We start from the raw sequence: 19272 nt of genomic DNA, 5'->3' as shown, positions 1-19272 counted from the left end.
AATAGCTCGGGGAAGTTGGTTCTCACCCTCTGCCAAGTATGCCTTGAAGAAGAGATGAAAGCCCTATGGCAGTTGGGCACTGAGTGTAACATAACTATCGCATGTAACAGACAATATTAATAAATGAAACAAGACGTCCGAATTATACAGAATTATTCAATTTAAAAAATGAATCATTACACAGCAAAATTCAAAGACACTTCTGTTGGTGTTATTGCCAAGAACTCATAAGTTTTCCATTCTGTTATAGATTTTCAAAGATAAAAAACACATATTACTTATAAAGCTGTATACCATTTTATCCAAGAAACCAGACTTGGCATAGGTATCTTCCACCCACTTGAGACAATTTACTCCTCATCAGGAACTTTCACCAAACAGCTATCGGAATCTTTCCCGAACAAATAATTTGCATCATACAACAGCATAATGACTCGATTAAGCCGCATCAGTCTACTCAAATTCGTGAAGAAAATTATGCCACCAAATGCTTCAAATAGAGATAATATACTCTCAAACAAGACGTTTGCTGAGTATTGTATTCAGCTGATATGACACCAAATTGGTACTGGCATGTCACTTATCATCAACTTCAATTTATCCAGGGTTTAGCTGCAACAGACACGGGTCTTAAAGGCCCCGTAGCCCACTCTGCTGGACTTTACCATTGGGTTTAACACAAAACAACTCGAGAAATTGGTAAGTTTAGATGGGGAAAATTGGCATGGGTGTCGTGTGAGTTTGAAGCAAAAACCAAATATGTAACGTGTGAGAGATTATTTAGTTGATATAAAAATAAATTAAATGCATTTTATGTGTAAATCAACTTGATGCATTTTACATTTTTGTAAATGAATGTGGTGACTTGAACAGAATTCAAATTCTGTTGTTCCAAGTGAGGTAGGATCCATTTTCTGTTTGTCAATTTTCTTGGTAAGAGGAACTCCTTCATTCCTAATTCATAAAACAAAGTTGAGACTATGACCAGTTGGGTTGTGAGAAAGACCAATTCCACATATTTTTAAGTCTCATCATTGACTTCAAATAATCAAAGCCTTAACGTGATGCTTGCTTTTGTGTCCTCAGTCAACTCAAGCACTTCAACATTATTTTCTTTAATGGAATACTCCAAGAAGGCCAAAGACTATTTTCCACCCAAGTTTTATTGTCAACACAAATACATATTCACAGAATTTGAAAAATTCAAAATCTCACTTATAGCGTAACATTAGTTAAAAATTTTTGTTAAAGGTAGATAAAATCGTTATTTTATCATTAAACTTGAAAACCCGAACAATTTATATCATTTTTAACAAATGATAGTTTATAGGTGGGATATTGAATTTTTTAAATCTTGTGGGTATGTATTTGTCTTGTCAATAAAACTTGGTGGGCCATAGTCCTTGGCCCTATTGGAAATATACAAGCGACAATATTATTCCATCAATCAAACAAATATTCTCGCTGCCAGATAGTCGTCTAGTTTTATTTTCAAATGACAGAGAGACATATCAGGTTCAAAGCAGGCATGCTAGCACGATATTCTGAATTGAAGCGTGCCCATGAAACCATCACTCCTCTGCCACCATCACTCTACCTTCCAAGAAATATCAATAATATAGCTAGCAAAAATTTCCCGTTTTGACTACAATCCGTGACTTGCAATCAAAATTTCCTGTTAAATGATGAAAATTTTGAAATGAGATGAACATATCATTTTTAAAATTATATAATTAAATGTTTTAAATGTCTATTTTCTTGTGCATTGTGCAGATAGGAATGACTTGACGTGGCATACCCAGTTTTCTTTGAAAATGACTTCAAAAACAAACGTGATTGAAGGAATAAACTTTTCTGTAGAAAAGCCATGAACGTCTCTAGATTTAGAAGGACAGATATGAAGCTACAGATGTTACAAGAGGGGACCGTGTGAGGCTAAAAGTGGACCAAATGAGACCCATAATGCCAATGAGAATGGTCCAGCTTAATACATTGAAATAATCAAAACAAAAGCTGCAGATGCAGAGGCAGAAAGTTAAGAGAGACAATCTTCCCGAAGCCAATACATGGTCGGCATTATGACAGTGAAATGTGTAGGTAAAGTCAACAACTCTCATTACAGCTTCGCTGTTGTGTCCATTCTGGGCTCATAGAATTTCGCAAGACTTTGAAAATGTGGTACCTGGAATCGATTTAAATTCCTACCTTCACTCTGGGTTAGGGGACAGCGCCTGAGCCTTGACTAAACTACTTTCATTCCTCTCTTATATAACTTTTTTAATTTTTAGGGTTAGAACTAATCAATCCCACCCTTTTCACTTAGGGATTTCAATTACATTGTCACTCAAGTTACCTTTTGAAAGCTTCTCTTGATCTAACTCGCTAATTCATGTTTCTTTATTCCAAGTGTCCCAGTTAGTCAAATTAATTAGCTTCTTCATTCCATGGCAGTTTTCAAAGAAAGAGATCAATTATGTTTACTGGTCTGTAAATGTAACTGGTAAAAGAGAATGGAATCTTCACTGATATCTTTAAAACGTGACAAAAACTGATTTTTGCATGTGCATGTAAAATTGATTAATGTTCTTTCTTGCACTCGATCTCCTTCCTCATTAGTCTTTTTAGTATGATTGAGAGGTTGTCGGTTCTCTTCCCTTGGCACACTCAACTTTTGTCTTGTGGTTCAAAACTGGAATCGTGACTTTTTAAATTGTCTGCAATTGCAATTGATAAACAAAGCCACACATGTGGCACCAAAAACAAAACAAAACAAAAAGAGCTAGAAATGGTGGTGGATTGATTGGATCTTACATATATTTGGGTTGATGCTGTCCTATTTGCATGTCACGTGTCATTCCATAGGATAAGAATTGAGGTATCTTTAGCTTAGGCTAAAAGAAAGTTACAAGGAGAAGGATTATTTCCCACTACATTCCATCATAGTAAATTCACCGTTTATTAATGTTACGGTAAATTATTAAAAAATTTTAAAAAATAAATAATTATATTATCTAATTATAATTTAGATAAATAAATTAATAAAATTTATTTAATTTATTCTCTCGAGTACATCAATTTAAGTGACTACCGTAAAACAACAATCGCAGTATATTGAATTGGGGAATAAAAAAGGTTATTGGAGATAAGAAGTGGGGCCTTTGCTACACTGACTTTAAAGGACACAAATTAGACAAGGAGAGTTTTTTTTTTTTTTTTTTTAAATAGAAATTGAATAATATAATTACAAAATTTTATTCCAAGGTACATTAGGAAGAGAATCTTCTCCAGCGGTGGACCTAGCGGGGCCAAGTGAGCTTTTTTAACCCTCTTTAGAGAATAAATATTTTAATATATTTTTAAGCTTAAAAAATATTAATTAAATTATAAAAAATCAAAATAATTCATCAAATTTTATATTGATTTTTATTAGATTTTATTATTTTTTAATTAATCTTATATATTTTTATTTTATATAATTTAATTTATTTATATTATATTTTTAAATTTGTTACTATCACCATAGTAAAATAGGAGATATCATGAAATTATAGTTATAATTTTCAATAAATTTATAGACATTGAATTAGGAAACATTCTCTATGGATAACATATTATAAATGCTTTTCAAGATTAATTAATATATAATTAAGATGAAGATCAAAGAGATGGAAAGAACAAGATTATATTAGGTTTAGATTCCAAAGGAACGAGGGGATGAAGTGGAAGGCACTACTTCCCGCGTCATTTTTATGCCTCTTTTTCAAGTTATAACGTTAGTGTGTTTGTACGGCTCTGATTCATTCACGTGGATGCCCACGCAATCTTAGACCCCACTTTTTTATTTTCCAACATTACCCTTGCTAATTTGCTTAAATTACCTCAATAATAGGTCCAAATTAATGTGGTTTAGTATATAATTAAGGATATTTAATGAGAATTTCAGATGTATTATTAACACTTATGATGCAGATAGTCGTGCCACGCGTGCGTACGGATACTGGCTATTCCCATGTGGGGTGATACTACTAAGATTATGTGCAATAATTTAAGCATTATAGAATAAGATTAATTGTTAATTAGTGTTCATTGATCTTCGGACCGTGCAATAAACATTAACCAAAAAATTTTAAAAAAAAAAAGATTATATTATTCAATTAGACAAACTTGAGTATTAATCTTAATAATATGATCCTACACAACATATTTGATGAAGATGAATTGATTTCATAATTTCTTCAACAAAGATTAACATTTTTCTATCCCATGTTTGGTCTCAAAATACTTTTTCCACTTATCGAATACACACGCTCTTTTCTCGTCAAAATCCTAATTATGTAAAAAAATGTTTTATGGCCCAAGTATAATTTTACTATTCAAAATGTTGGAAAATTTAAAAGGAATAACTCTTTTACATATCTTATACTATCATTTTAAACATAAATTTTTTTTATCATTGTACAAGTTAGAAAACTTTCAATTCAATAATTATAATTTAAGTTTAAAAACTATAATTATCACTATAAATAGTTTGTCCATTGCACCTGAGTTTCAAGCTTAAACTCTAATACTAGCTAAAGGATCAAAATGAGCCAGTTGAAACAACCTTAAGGCCTTTAAATTTTAGTAATCTCCGATGAGCAAAGATTGAATTAATTGAAGAAGATGAAAGTATATACAAAGAAAATGGTAACTCGTGAGGGTTGATAGTGTGAAGTGACTCGTCAAGATAAAAGGATTACGGTTTAATAGTAATAAAAGTCAATTATATGTGTGACAAAGAGGTGAGTGATGACGGATGTAAGATAAATAATAACTTATAGGATTATAAATGTGATTATAAATAGTGTTAGTAGATAAGTGTGTAAACGAGAGTTCGTCTTGATGACTCAAGCTTGCTTGAGAATTTATAATGTTATCTATAATTTACATATTTATCAAGGCCTCTATGTTTAAAATTAAAGAGTAAAATTTTAAATTTTTTGAGTTTATTAATATTATATTCAAATCAAGTCATAAATTTGTAAATTTACTAAGTTAAGCAACAATGAACTTAAATATACTTAATATAGTACTTAAATTATTTATTTTCAAAATTAAATAATAATCAAATCGAATTAAGTCAAGCTCTACTTGACATAAATTAAGTCTTGAGTAATTCGTGAGCGATTCGGCTCATTTGTAACTCTAGTTATGGGAATCAACGAAGTCTTCTAAGAAGTAAAAATATAATTTATGTGTTCAAACTTACGACTTACGAAAAGTGACAATGGGCCAAACCTTGTATTGAAAAATTTTTGATGACTTTCTTTAATTGTGGTCAGAGTTGACTGCTTGCTAGCAAATTGGACAGTGGCAGCAGTGTAGTTTCATTGTAAGTACAGGGCTTTTGGTGAACGAGAAGTTTTAAAACGCTCGCATCTGGCATTTGAGCATAGCCTTCGAGAAGTTCGATCACTTTCTCTATGTCTGTTTTTTTATCTCTTTCTTTCTTACTCAAAAGGCTTTTAGTCTCTTCAAGCGAAGTACCAATACCGAGATTCCTTAAAAGAAAGCGGGTATTTGTAATCAATGGCTTGATGTCGAAAGAGATATTATTCTGTTTTAACTTTGCTGTTTTTGTTGTCTTTCTTCTTAAATTCTGTGCTTTTCTTCAAACTGTTGGTGTGATTATCTGTTATTTTCTCAGCTAAATATGAGGTCAAGTTTCAGTTGGCTCAGATGACAGAGTTTTGCTGTAAGTGGAATGACGATGAATCGTTGAAAGGTTTGTTTGTTTGTTTTTTAAAATCTTTCTTGGTTTTTTGGTTTATGAGTTGTAGCTTATGATGTCAATCAGAGAAGATTGAGTTTGGGCTTGAAATGGCCACTGGCTTTCATTTACAATGGCACTGTTCCTCTTTTTTCTTGAAGTTGATATGTGATGGTAAATACGAGAAATCAAATGGTTATTTGCTTGTTAATTATTCAATTTTGTGTTATTGAACTCGGATTTTTCTACTTTTTGAGATGATTTCTGGTTTTATGAAACGGTAATGACCTTTTTATGACCTTTAGAATCGTCTCCTTCATCCCACTCGCAATTTTTCTAAATGCTGTTAAAATTGTTCCTTATGAATTAGTTTGTTGAATTTCAGTGGGGTAAGAATCATCAGGAAATTGGCTGGAATAAGGCTTTTGGTTGGCCCTGTTTCTGTTTCAAATTGCATATCTCTTATGTGTGTTCCCCCTTTCTGGTATCACAAACCTCTCACTTTCTGGCCTTCAGAACTGAAATAATGTGACATATCAGGAAGGTAGAATTATTCAATTTGTTTACGCATCCTTGTCAACCTGTAGCAAGCCATGGTGAATAACAGAGAAGGCAAGAGTGTCAGTTTACTTTGGTGGAAGTTGAACACATAAAACCTCTGCGTTTGTAATCACTTGCACATTGTGACAAGAATATACATTTGAGTTTGCAGAATGAGATAATGTTAAGGGTGGTTTACAGGTATGTTTAGACTAATTAAGAAGAAGGTAGGAGAAGTAATAAAGAAGATATCTAAGGAACAAATACTATCTTGTTAAGGAGTGGATGTAAGGATTCTGAATTTCTCTGTTTCACTATGTTTCAGATTGGTATGCTTTTGTGTTCAGTTACTGAAGAGAAAGAAGAAATGTGTTTGATTTGCTATTTTAAACTTAAAGACTGCAAAAGCAATCTAAAATGCAATACTTTTGTACATCTCACTGCGTGTTTTCTTATGGTTCTTTAGTTTTCCTCTTATCAGTAATTATCTTAAAGTTCCGTATCTAATTTTATTCTGTGTTTTCAAAGACTTTTTCCACTTTTGAAATTCAACTACTTCCTGAAAAGGGCTGGGAGAGATCTTACTGCTGAATAAATAATTTTATCCAATTATTTGGCATTCATCCAGGCCATGTGACTTAAAATAATGTTTTTTGACTACCTTCTGGATTAGTCTGATATGAAGTGGACCACAACAAAACATTTAATACCTTGTCTCCAACCATTGAGAGATGCAATCTGATTTAGTTATGAAAGGATTCGGTTTCTCGCCTGTGTATAAAATGCTGCCATAAAGCTTGTGAAGTCTGATTTCCATTCACTTCAATTTTAACTGTCTAATTTCATTGATATATAAGGTCTTTTTGCAGATTTTATTGGTTTTGAGGTGTGATGCGGAAATTATCCAAAATTTATACAAAGCATTAGATGCTGTTTCATTGTAATTAAAGGGCCAGTAGACTGGTTTTTAAATACAAGCATCAGGGCAGCACAGAAATCACAGCATGTCCAGCAGATTATACTACCAACCAATTCAAGAGGCTGAGCCTTACTGCTTGCCCCAGTTCCAAACTTCAGACCACCACCTCCGATATTGTGACAGCAACAAAGGAGCCCTCTTCTCCATTCAGAATTCTTATGAACAATACTGCACCCTGGAATCATCTTCAGGGAATAGTAGTTACACTATGTATAACTCCCCATCGACTATCACTTTCTCATCCAATGGGAGCCCAATGTCACAGCTAGAGTCTCAGTCATGCCCCCTTGATCTGCATTATTCCCCTGACAATACCTATGACTCTCCTATGTGTAGATCATGCATAACAAATGATGCAATTGATATCAAGAAGAAGCTGAAAGAACTGGAAATTGTAATGTTGGGACCAGATACTGACAGCATTGATAGTACCTTTCAAAATGGCACCTACATGGGCTCACTGGAGATGGACGGTGGGAGAGAAATACTGGGGGCTATCTCACGAGGGGACTTGAAACAGGTCCTCATTGCCTGTGCAAAAGCTGTTTCAGATAATGACTTGTTGATAGCACAATGGCTGATGCATGAATCACGTAAAATGGTGTCTGTTTCTGGTGAGCCAATCCAGAGGCTGGGAGCATATGTGTTAGAGGGGCTTGTTGCCCGACTGAACTCCACCGGGAGTTCAATCTATAAAGCTTTGAGATGCAAAGAACCAGCAAGTACTGATCTTCTTTCCTACATGCACATTCTATATGAGGTTTGCCCCTACTTCAAATTTGGTTACATGTCTGCTAATGGAGCCATTGCAGAAGCTATGAAGGATGAAGACCGAGTTCATATAATTGACTTTCAAATAGCTCAGGGGAGTCAATGGGTCACTCTGATCCAGGCATTTGCGGCTAGGCCAGGTGGACCACCCCACATACGCATTACAGGTATTGACGATAATACTTCAGCTTATGCACGTGGAGGAGGACTGAATATAGTAGGAAACAGGCTCTCTAGGCTTGCCAAGAAATTTAAGGTGCCTTTTGAGTTTCATGCTGCAGATGTTTCTGGTTATGATGTTCAGCTAGAGCATCTTGGAGTTCGACCTGGGGATGCTGTGGCTGTGAATTTTGCATTCATGCTGCACCACATGCCTGATGAAAGTGTGACCACTGAGAATTATCGTGACCGGCTGCTGATGCTAGTTAAAAGGCTGTCCCCGAAGGTGGTCACCCTTGTTGAGCAGGAATCCAACACAAATACTGCTGCATTCTACCCACGGTTCCTTGAGGCACTGAACTATTATTCAGCTATGTTTGAATCAATTGATGTGACCCTCCCAAGAGATCACAAGGAGCGTATCAATGTTGAGCAGCATTGTCTGGCAACGGACGTCGTCAACATAATAGCATGTGAAGGACCTGAGAGGGTGGAACGTCATGAACTTCTTGGAAAGTGGAGACTGCGGTTCACAATGGCAGGGTTTCGGCCATATCCTTTAAGCTCTGTTGTTAACTCCACAATTAAGAGGCTGCTAGAAAACTACTGTAATAGATATAGGCTTCAAGAGAAAGATGGGATTCTGTTTCTCGGTTGGATGAATAGAGATTTAATTGCATCTAGCGCATGGCATTAAAAACTAAAACCGTTTGATGTTTTTGGTACCACGGCTGAAGCTGAGGTTTTTCTGTCTGCTATTGGAGTTGCTAATGGCTTTCTCATAGATATGCCTGAGCTTTGTACTGTCTACATATTTTTCCAGCTACTCTTCATCCATTCCTTTCTTATCTATGATAATATCGAATTTCACCCTGATTTAATTTGATATAAGATATTGCAAGATTAGAGGATGACAACATGATTGAATTAAGACATCAAGTGATCATCACAAACAACCTTTCTTTTAGCTAGCAACTAATGTTGATTAAAATATTTTTACATCAAATACTTCTAACAGTAAGAAAATCTACCCCCTTAAATTTTATATTTACAAATAGTTTTACACACTACTGGCATTCACCCAATCTAAACAGTGTAATAATTCATGTTAAACTGGAATAATTATTTATTGTTGAAACATCACCAACTTGGGTTCAGCTTCTTACAGACTCGGCTTCTGGTTTGGTTGTTTGTTCCTGCTCACTAAATTTATTCTCTGGGCATGGATTGACATGATCAATTGTATCGTGGGATGCAGTACCATTTTCTTCTGATTTAGCCTCTGACTCTTCATCTACTCGGTCATTTGACAATATAGCTCTGCGGTGTGAATTAACATTATTGACTTCTTGCCTAATGGCTTCCGACTTGCAATTCTCTTGCCTATCTAACTTGCTTTCAGGACCCAAACTAGAGCCATCAACCATCTCTGCACCACCACCACCGGTTACTTCAGATTTTGTTCTTGATTCATCATTTAGTTGCTCATTTGACTTGCTCTGACCTAAACTAGAATCGATGGCCCTATCTGGGCAGTCAGCATTATTTTTTTCTAATTTTGTCTCAGATACCCCATCAGAAGTTGTTGCTTGAACATTTGTGCCTACTATATTATGAGTGACAGTCCTTGACGGTGGGGCATCATGGTTATGCTGTCCCTCATAAGTTGTGATAACCATTTTAGAATTGTGAGATGCTCTTTCTACATGTTTCTTCACCGGGCATCCAGAACTTGAGCACCTGTAGTAATTCCTACATAACATGACAGTAGCTATAAGAGAGAGAAAGGGTAAAACTCAACTAAATAATATTATATGGAGTAATAGATAATAATGTAAAGGTAGATTTCTGCAGTAAGCATCAAATCGTATACATCAATTGCTGCCTTCATGCAATGTAATTGAAAACAAATTTGCATAGAGTGACTGTCCCTGCATATAGACATTAAAATAAAATATTACCTTGGATTTGGATTGCCTTTCACTAGTTTCTGTCCATATTTACGCCAGCGGAACCCATCGTTCAAAATATCAACATCACTAAAAGTTTGAATAACACGTTGTTCACCAGATGGTTTATCCACTGGAATAGGACTGGTATCAAGATTTTCCTTTTTCCTATTAATAATTTTTAAATCATTAATAAAACCAGCTCAAGGATCTACAAGAAATAAAGATATTTAAATAGCTAGAGGACTAACATACCGGCGCTTTGATCCTGGTCTATCATCATTATCAACCTCATCTTTTGTCCTGCTTGACTGCAAAAGTGTATTTTTCAAATCATCACTTGCTGCAACAACTGAACGATGAGGATTATCTGCAGGCTCAATCCGATGAGGAGTCTGGCCATGTGCTTCAGATGACTTGTCTTCAAATACGAGGTAACAAAATATATCAAGCATTTAACAAAAGAATAAATTAGGCATTAATGATTAAGAACGTTTCTTACCTTTGGCAACATTCGAAGAAGAATCATCTGGATTCTCTTCAACAATTGTCACAACAAGTCCCACAGCTTGTGGAAAGTTTGGAACCTTTGGATGATCATGCTGGCCTAAGTAAATAGTGTCTATAAGCTTCCCATCATGGGTACAATCCAACTGCTTTTTAACTTGGCACTTAGGATGCGTGCATTTGTAATAGCTTCGAATGAATTCATTTCCTCTGACAATTTTTTGCCCATACTTTCGCCAGTTATATCCATCCTCTGACACTTTCTCGCGTATTATTGAAGGAGTATTCCCTTCCACGCCAGATTGAGATGCGTGGAGGATCTCAGTAGTCTCTGATGCTTTCCCAGAAACGCCTCCTTCTTGATCTGATTGCAGTAAACGACTGGTACTAGAATTCGGTGATTCTTTCTTTGGTGTCATTGAGGGACTGCAACCCTCTTGAACAGATTGCGATGCATTAATTCCACTAACAGGGATCTGTTGCAATGCACGATTTCCACTATCAGGAATTTGTCCATGTGGCAATTTTTCAGAGGCAACTTCATGCAGTATACCGTCTCCTGGGGAAACCATGTCAACTTGTGGATTTGTATTTCAGTAAGAAAACATTTCTGATAGACCCAAGGTGTTGCTTGTGAATTCACACTGGAAAAACATGAGGGCGGATTCTGCAGATTTGAACTTATTAAAGAAAAAATACCGAAACAAAGAAAACAATTTACTCAGATCATTGTTCATTCTTACTAAATCGAACTACTCAAATTTACTCCATGACTAAATCTGAACACAATGCTTAAGAGTACTTTAACACAAACCAGTGAAGCAAAGCCATACAACAATACTCATTTATGGCTCATGCAATTAAAAAGTGCATCTTAGCCAAATACTAATGATAATATTAATAATTGCGACTCTGAAAACATTTGAATTCTTGTTCTTGGTCAGCTCAGGATTTACAAACTTGACAAGAATTCATTAATAGATCAGTAATACATTAAAAAAGATTATAATAATACAGTTGTAAAGAGTAATACATGTAGTAACGCTTAATTTATCATGGCAACAATATCATAAAGAGACACAATTCTCAGATATAATTTACGAGATTTCTGAAATGCTTTTTGCTTTATTCCAGCTTCCAAATGTCTACCAATTAAATCAATTACTTGCCATGTGTTTGGTAGCGTTTCCTAGAGAGCACTTTTGAGTAAAAACGCAGCAAAAGAAAGTATTTAAAAAGAAGGAATCCATTCTTTCCTGATTTGAAAAAAGATTGATATTAACAGCAAATACAAAACTCAAACCAATTTCAAAGCTCTTACTTCATGCTAAAAAATCCAAATATAAAAAAAATTCCCAGAAAGCAAAACAAACAATGCCCAATTCAAGCTCGACATCATTACACAAAGGCTAAATCTTCAACTATCATAACAAGAACATGACATATAGAGAAAATCCAATACAACGTTTAATTGTCAAAAATACTGTGAATCACAGAAGTCAAACTTTGTGAATTTTGAAAATTTCTCACAATTTCCCAACAACCGAACAGAGCCTAAGCCAACTAAGAGCTCAAACTCTGCATAAATATCATCAACAAAGAGTAAAAAAAAAAAAAAAACACATAATTCAATCACGCATAATAAAAAAACAGCTAAAATTCTCTTAAAAAAAATATAATATAAAAATATTATGTATTCAAGTACCAGCTTTAGTTTCGAGTTGAGAGAAAGCAGCACAACCCTAGCAAAATTATGATCATGTGCTCCAATTACACGTAAAAGCGTTGACTTATTAACTCGATCTCAGCCACAGATCTCACCGGCTCGAGATTCGAGCGATGAGTGATGAGTCAACGATAAAGGAGTTGTTTTTGCCTAGTTAATTGTAATAAGGGGAAGAGAGGATTGGAAGTTACAAAGTCTAATCCATAAACGAACTTGAAGAAGAAGAGAAACGACGGGAAATAGTTTGCTGTGGGGAGGAACAGTAAAGGAATCTACGGTTGATGGTCCTCTTGTTCTGAAGGGACTTGAGCCGATCATTTTCGCGTGATTATTCTCGTCACACACGAGCCGTGCGTCTTTTTTTTTTGGACCGTTATTGGGCTTGTTGACCGGATCATTCGTTTTGGAAATGGATAAATGGGCTAATTGCAAGGGCCCAAAATATAAGGGTAATAAATGAAATTAAACGAAAAATACGGACACCGCTGCAAACTCCAACTTATTCCGAATATTCGATTGCACCGACAGCGTATAACATCGTGGCTAAACAGTTAATAGCGTGCTGTTCTGTGTCGTCTCCAAAATTTATCTCAATTAATTAGTAATAATTTACCCAAATCGAATTCTTGGCTGAACCCGAAGAAAGAACCCTAACCCTAGCCTAAATTTCACAATAGCGAAACGATGCTACTTTCTCCCGGTCGCTCTCCACGTCACATTTCGTTACCATCGCCATCTTCATATTCAGAAAGTAATCTACAAAGCGTCAGTAATTCCTCTTCAGGTACTCCAAAAGCTCCACCAAGTAAACGACCCAAAGTACTTGATGAAGACACGTATGTCACGGCGATCGAGAGTATCATTGAGCGCGACTACTTCCCCGATTTGTCTAAGCTTCGTGACCGATATGAATGGCTTCAGGCTACCAGAACCGGTGACCCGGTCCAGATACGAGACGCCCAGTTGAAGATCATGGAACGTCGTAATAAAAGGGTAATTAGTCTAAACTCTGAGGCAAAAACTGAATCACGAACACAAACACCTGGCTCTACTTTTACGCGAAATTTTACTCCTTTTGATGAATTTAATGTTGATATTAGAACTCCGAAAATTGGGGGGGAATTATCTGGTGAGGGAGAGTCTAGGGATGATAATGGTGAGGTTGATGTGTCGTTAAATTTAGATGATTTTTTGAGAAGGTATACCAGTGAAGATAATGAGAGCTTTTCAAAACTTTTAGAGAAAGTTAATAGGAAGAGAAAAGATAGATATGCTTTTTTATTGGAAGGTGAGAAGAGCGAGAATAATTTGATTGAGGATGTTAAGCGAGATCGAATTACAGATGGATATGGTACATCAGATCAACCACCAAGTACTTTAGAAGGGTGGAAGTATACGGCGAAGAATTTGTTGATGTACCATCCATCTGACCGAGGTGAGGCCCCATTGACTGAGGAAGAACGGGCAGTGAGATTGAAGGGTTTAACTAAGGAAATTAATAAAACAAAGACTCGTTTTCATGGTAAAATTATGGATTCTAGGCCTAAAGATGATGCTACTGCTGAAGTGCTGTATTCTCCTGTTGCTGGGACTACTCCTGCTCCTGTTTATTTTAGAGATGGGGATAAAATGAAGAAGTATGATTTAGAGGATATGAGGAAGACGCCAAATAGGTTTTACGTCGAATCGGGAAAGAAAGCAGAGAATGGTTATGGTTTTGTTAGGACGCCATCACCAGCTCCAGGGGTTGATGAATCCCCATTCGTTACATGGGGTGAGATTGAAGGGACGCCATTGAGGTTGGATGATGAGGACACACCTATCGATATTGGTGGTAGTGGTGACGGGCCTCATTTTAAGATCCCTATTGCACCTTCAAGAGATGTGAAGGCCCATGAGTTGTCAAGGGAAGCTTCAAGAAAGTTGAGGGAGAGATCAAAGATGTTTCATAAGCCACCTTTGCCGTCTCCATATAGCGGGGGAAGTGCTAGTCCAAGTGCCAAGATGCTGTCTCCTGCTGCCCAGAAGTTCATGAGGAAAGCAATTGCCAAGTCTTCATCATCTGTTGATGGTGCCCTTCGTGCCAGCTACCGAGGTTCAAGCTCTGTGTTGGGTACCCCTAAAGGTGGAAGGAGTGTGTCGAGATTTGGAAGAGATGACAGCATGAGTTCTCGGTCACCTTCTGTAAGGGAGGGATCCAATCCTCCCTGGTGATCTGTTTTTCACTTGTTAGTGATGTACTGATAATATCTTGAGTTTAAGCAAATATTAAATGTGATTTCTGGAGTAATTATCCCTTCTTTTTTTTACATGGAATGAATGAGTGTATCATTTCAAGATTCTTTTGCTAAGTTCATACATTTGGCTAAATGAGTGACAGAACGTGTGTATAATTACCAAATCATTGTTTCCAACTTCTAATTCTCTGTATCCTGTAAAGAAATGCCAACTCTACTGTAAGTGTTGTTTCATGATACTTGTAAGTAGTTATCATTATTTTTTCCTTCTATTGCTGAGTTTGTTCTTGCACATTTTGCACCATTTGATATGAGAAAAAAAAAAAGTTGCCTGCTGTCAAACCAAGATATCAGAGAGGTCAGTAATATTTGTTTTTCTGTAATGAATTTGATTTGTTTGATTGACAATTGTAAGGTACTCGTTTGCACTATCTATCAGGTTGGGGGCATACTCTTCTGTGCTACTGATTTGGGTTGGTTTTTTCATTTCATATTGTGCTTGTAAGTTCTGGAACTCCACCCCGGTTGTTTCGCTGTAGTGTGTTTGTGCTGTCCAACCTATTACAGATTTATGTAGGCCATAAAGGAAATTTTGAGTGTACAACTTTTCAGCCTTCTGCTTAAACGCAAAAAAAAAATAATGGAATTGGAAGGTTGGTGGTTAAATATAAATTGGAAGCTTAATCATGAACAGGGCATGGAGAATGAATTTTAGTGTTACATCTGTATATGACGAGTTTAACAGCTATGCAGTGGTTAGATCGAGATGGCATGTTGTATTCTCTGGCTCTGATTCCTGGAAACAGAAACCTCTGCCCCTCACTCTTGAGACCTTTATAGATCTTTGAAACCTAGCTAGACTTTTCTGAACCCTGAAGGGAAGGAAAATCATGTGAAAAATTCTTGCTGAATATGTTCTTTTTTTTATTATTTCTCTTTGCTTTTATTCTTATAATAGTCTTTCCTCCTAACTTACAAGATTAAGGCTAGAGTTAACGTATCTTGCTAGGCACACATTGACAATCTTATCCAGGTTGTGATGCATCTTTATCCGTGACTGCATTACATTTCTAAAATGATCCCAGCTCTGATTCAAGCACGGGCATCCCAATTGTTTTCTGTAAAGGCTTGGTTCCATGTTTGTAGACACTTCATATCACGAGTGTGAAGAAAATGCAACCGTGCCTTCAGTTCAACAATCACACGGGCATCGTATTGATCAGATCTCTACTTTGACAGCTCAGATTTTCATGTTAACGGCATTCCAGAATTTTATTGAATATGTTTTAGGAAATAATTATAAAAACTTCAATAAATTTTAAAATTAATTATGACGTCACCTGATGGAGGATTTGAGGGGGCCAATATCACGCTGCAGCTGTATTGTATTCTCATATATTCCACGTGTTGGATCCATAGCCAACAATAACGATGCCGTTTTAACAAACAGAATCTCCTCTCGCGGCACCTATAAATACCCCAGTCTACCCCTCTCGAATTCATTTTCTTCTCAAAACAGACCTTAAGCTCTGCGTTATCAAAACAAACTCAAATTTAACTCCAAAACCTCTTACAATACAAACAACACCGAGTTGACGCTCCGTTTCGTTTCGTGGTTTCGCAATTTTAAGGTACTAGCTTTCAACTATCTATTCACATATCTACTTAGATAAGAAATTCACGTTAGCTACTCTACGGATTACTATTTTGGTAGGCGAATTCGAAAGTCTACGCTGATCCCTTTTTGCTATTTTTTCCTACGATTGTTTTATACACTTAGAATTTGAATTGTTTTTAATTTGTTTGATTGATAAATTCTGTAATGTTGTCTGATCATCACAAGCTATCTCGTGGTTTGGCTTACGATGCATTCGAAATTGCTTTTGTGGAAACTTTTTTGAAGTGCTCTTCTAAAATTGTAGTTGCGTGCTTTTTTTTTCATCTCAAAAAAGCAGTTTAGTTTGGTAACATAAAATTAACACGACAACGCTTCTCCAAAACACGCACTTAGCTGTGCTCATGTTTTGAAAGTCAAAGCAAGCCTCTGTGTATTCTCATTTTTTACGGTTTCTTGTGCTATTTCTAGAATCGCGTTTCCTATAAAGATCTTTGAATATATCATCTAATTTTTGTTGTAGAAACATTCAGTCAAATTGATGATATTTCTGTTTAATATGAAAGAGGTTAACATTGTTCCTTTTTTTTTTTTTTTCCAATATTAAATATCCGGATTTGTTGCGTCAAAGTTCGGATTCCGTGTTTTGTCTGTCAACTTACTTAAGATATTATTTGTGTGTGTTATTGAGTTTTGTTTTTCTCTTGTATATAATTTTTCCATCTTGAAGATGCCAGCTGCAGATCCCAGTATGTCTGATAAAGACGGAGAGCCATTTGTGGAGGTTGATCCTACTGGTCGGTTTGGGCGGTACAGTGATCTACTCGGTTCTGGTGCTGTGAAGAAGGTTTATAGGGCATTTGATCAGGAGGAAGGTATAGAGGTGGCCTGGAATCAGGTGCGGTTGAGAAATTTTAATGAAGATCCAGTGCTCATCAATCGGCTTCACTCAGAAGTTAAATTGCTGAGAACATTGAAGAACAAGTATATCATTGTTTGTTACAGTGTTTGGTTGGATGATGAGCATAACACATTGAATTTTATCACTGAGGTGTGCACATCAGGAAACCTGAGAACTTACAGGAAGAAGCATCGCCATGTATCAATAAAGGCCTTGAAGAAGTGGTCGAAGCAGTTACTCGAAGGATTGGAGTATCTCCATACACATGAACCATGCATTATACACCGCGATCTCAATTGCAGTAATATCTTCATCAATGGAAATGTTGGCCAGGTAATTATCCATCTTTAATTTCTATTAAATTTAAAACAACCTTATCTTTATGAGTGTTGATATTTGTTTACTTTTTGAGTTCCATAGGTTTTATTAGGATGGCCATGGTTCTTCTTAACAGTATGATCATTAGTCAACTTCATGAGTCATTAGATGGTTGGTTAGATGTAATAATCCTTAAGCTTCACTTAATAGATGAGAAGTGTATAACACAGCCTTTTATGAATAATAACAGATCTAGATATATACACGGACTCACATTGTCAGGTAAGGGAGTAAGGTATTATGATTGGATTATTGTTGACCAAAACGTGGGAAAATAAAGCTGGTATGCCTAGTTTATCTCTAAATACTGCAATGTTGTCTCAGAGGCAGTCTCCTCGTATTAGAAATATGATAAATGTGTTGCATCACTGACTATTATGGGTTGGTTTTTGATCCCATTACATTATCTGGTTTTCCTTATCTTATACCAATCCTTGCATAGTCTTTTGATATGCTCTTTACAAACTTTGTACGGTTTGGTGAAACATTCCGTACAGGTGAAAATTGGTGATCTGGGCCTTGCTGCAATAGTGGGAAGGAGTCATGTAGCGCATTCAATCATAGGGACACCAGAGTACATGGCACCTGAACTGTACGAGGAAGATTACACTGAGATGGTGGACATCTACTCTTTTGGGCTGTGCCTCCTTGAGATGGCGACAATGGAGATACCTTATAGTGAATGTGACAGTGTTGCCAAGATATACAAAAAGGTGACATCTGGAGGTAAGCCCCAGGCCCTGAACAGGGTGAAAGATCCAGAGGTGAAGACATTCATAGAGAAGTGTATTGCAAAGCCAAGGGCCAGACCATCAGCCTCTGAACTACTCAAAGACCCCTTCTTCTCCGAGTTGACCGATGATGATGATGCTGAGACTGACCCAACTACTTGATCACTTATCAAGCGAAGGTAAATTCTAAAGACTAAAACTAGCAAGCAGCTTTCTTTCCTAAACCTAAAAGTTTCAAGAGTATGTTTCTGGCCTACATAACTTTCTATTATTGATATTTTCTCGTCGGCATCTAGTCTGAGCAGTGCAGAAATAGTAGATTGGTAGTATTGTCTCTGTTCACTGTTGTTGATATGAAGTCATGATATCAGGTTCAAATCATCGGAAGAAATTCAATGGGCCTAACCAGTAGTAGGATTTGAAGTTGGAAAATAAATAAATAATTAATTAATTAAATGTATCTCCACAGCTGTAGGGGAATGTATTGCTTGGGTTGTAAGCACGTAAGCTGTGCTGTAGTTCATACGCACCTCCAAGCCCGCTGTCCATACATTCGCGTGTACCTATGTAAATGTGCATATATTATATGATAATAGGTTTATGGTTGAATATCAACCGTTTAAGTTACCATTCAGCTTATACCTTATGACGGGAAATGGTACACTTAACTTAATACGGTATATAACCTCTTTCATCATTCAAAATCAAACATTTCATTAAAAAAAAATTATCCTGTTTTACTTAGTTGAATGGGCGAAGCCATTATTTTGATTATGCGATAAAGATCATGATCTGATGCTGTTTATTGCTTTTAAAAATATTATTATTTTAGATTATATATTATTAAATTTGCTTCTTACAAGTAACAATTCCCAATTTTTTCTGCACTTAGTAATCACTATACCGAATAAATTAAAAAAAAAGATAAATATTACGCATAATATTCTTTTATATATTTCACTATTAAAACTCAACTCTACCATTCAACCTAATGATTAAATGTATTATTGATCGACAATGATAATTTATT

General features: G+C 35.9%; 4 protein-coding genes across 8 annotated transcripts; 3 read left to right on the top strand and 1 right to left on the bottom strand.

Moving 5' to 3' along the window:
- The first annotated feature begins 5401 nt into the window (after positions 1-5401).
- Positions 5402-9079, top strand: LOC123216485 (scarecrow-like transcription factor PAT1). Its single transcript, XM_044636893.1, has 3 exons — positions 5402-5555; positions 5687-5764; positions 7159-9079. Exon 3 carries the CDS (start codon positions 7294-7296, stop codon positions 8893-8895), a length of 1602 nt encoding a protein of 533 aa, XP_044492828.1. The 5' UTR covers positions 5402-5555; positions 5687-5764; positions 7159-7293; the 3' UTR covers positions 8896-9079.
- Positions 9080-9141: 62 nt separating this feature from the next.
- Positions 9142-12724, bottom strand: LOC123216488 (WRKY transcription factor 1-like). 2 transcript variants are annotated; one of them, XM_044636896.1, is made up of 5 exons: positions 12360-12724; positions 10650-11334; positions 10403-10568; positions 10160-10315; positions 9142-9950 (listed from the first exon to the last, which is right to left on the bottom strand). In XM_044636896.1, exons 2-5 carry the CDS (start codon positions 11224-11226, stop codon positions 9353-9355), a joined length of 1497 nt encoding a protein of 498 aa, XP_044492831.1. In that variant the 5' UTR covers positions 11227-11334; positions 12360-12724; the 3' UTR covers positions 9142-9352. The 2 variants fall into 2 exon arrangements, with proteins under 2 accessions (XP_044492831.1, XP_044492830.1); XM_044636895.1 differs by having other exon boundaries at positions 10650-11321; positions 12360-12722.
- A 160-nt stretch (positions 12725-12884) lies between these two features.
- On the top strand, positions 12885-14889 carry LOC123216487 (splicing factor ESS-2 homolog). The gene has a single exon (XM_044636894.1). It carries the CDS (start codon positions 13065-13067, stop codon positions 14592-14594), a length of 1530 nt encoding a protein of 509 aa, XP_044492829.1. The 5' UTR covers positions 12885-13064; the 3' UTR covers positions 14595-14889.
- A 1208-nt stretch (positions 14890-16097) lies between these two features.
- LOC123216489 (probable serine/threonine-protein kinase WNK11) lies at positions 16098-18872 on the top strand. 4 transcript variants are annotated; one of them, XM_044636899.1, is made up of 4 exons: positions 16777-16800; positions 16963-17466; positions 18009-18421; positions 18614-18872. In XM_044636899.1, the coding sequence occupies exons 1-3, from the start codon at positions 16792-16794 to the stop codon at positions 18402-18404; spliced, it is 909 nt and encodes a 302-aa protein (XP_044492834.1). In that variant the 5' UTR covers positions 16777-16791; the 3' UTR covers positions 18405-18421; positions 18614-18872. The 4 variants fall into 4 exon arrangements, with proteins under 4 accessions (XP_044492835.1, XP_044492836.1, XP_044492834.1 ...); XM_044636900.1 differs by lacking the exon at positions 16777-16800 and adding an exon at positions 16098-16248 and having other exon boundaries at positions 18009-18872; XM_044636901.1 differs by lacking the exon at positions 16777-16800 and adding an exon at positions 16110-16248 and having other exon boundaries at positions 16970-17466; positions 18009-18872.
- Positions 18873-19272: the final 400 nt, after the last annotated feature.

The sequence above is a fragment of the Mangifera indica genome, chromosome 5 (genome assembly GCF_011075055.1).
Source record: "Mangifera indica cultivar Alphonso chromosome 5, CATAS_Mindica_2.1, whole genome shotgun sequence".
Lineage (NCBI taxonomy): Eukaryota > Viridiplantae > Streptophyta > Magnoliopsida > Sapindales > Anacardiaceae > Mangifera > Mangifera indica.
The sequence above is the reverse complement of the archived record's forward strand: the minus strand, read 5'-3'. Positions and strand labels throughout refer to the sequence as shown.

Coding starts and splice junctions, on each gene's coding strand:
- LOC123216485 (XM_044636893.1), top strand. CDS start 7,294: ATGTCCAGCAGATTATACTACCAACCAATTCAAGAGGCTGAGCCTTAC.
- LOC123216488 (XM_044636896.1), bottom strand. CDS start 11,226: ATGGTTTCCCCAGGAGACGGTATACTGCATGAAGTTGCCTCTGAAAAA. Junction 10,569..10,649: donor TTCTTCGAATGTTGCCAAAG/GTAAGAAACGTT, acceptor TCGTATTTGAAG/ACAAGTCATCTGAAGCACAT. Junction 9,951..10,159: donor AAAGGCAATCCAAATCCAAG/GTAATATTTTAT, acceptor CATGTTATGTAG/GAATTACTACAGGTGCTCAA.
- LOC123216487 (XM_044636894.1), top strand. CDS start 13,065: ATGCTACTTTCTCCCGGTCGCTCTCCACGTCACATTTCGTTACCATCG.
- LOC123216489 (XM_044636899.1), top strand. Junction 17,467..18,008: donor TCAATGGAAATGTTGGCCAG/GTAATTATCCAT, acceptor CATTCCGTACAG/GTGAAAATTGGTGATCTGGG.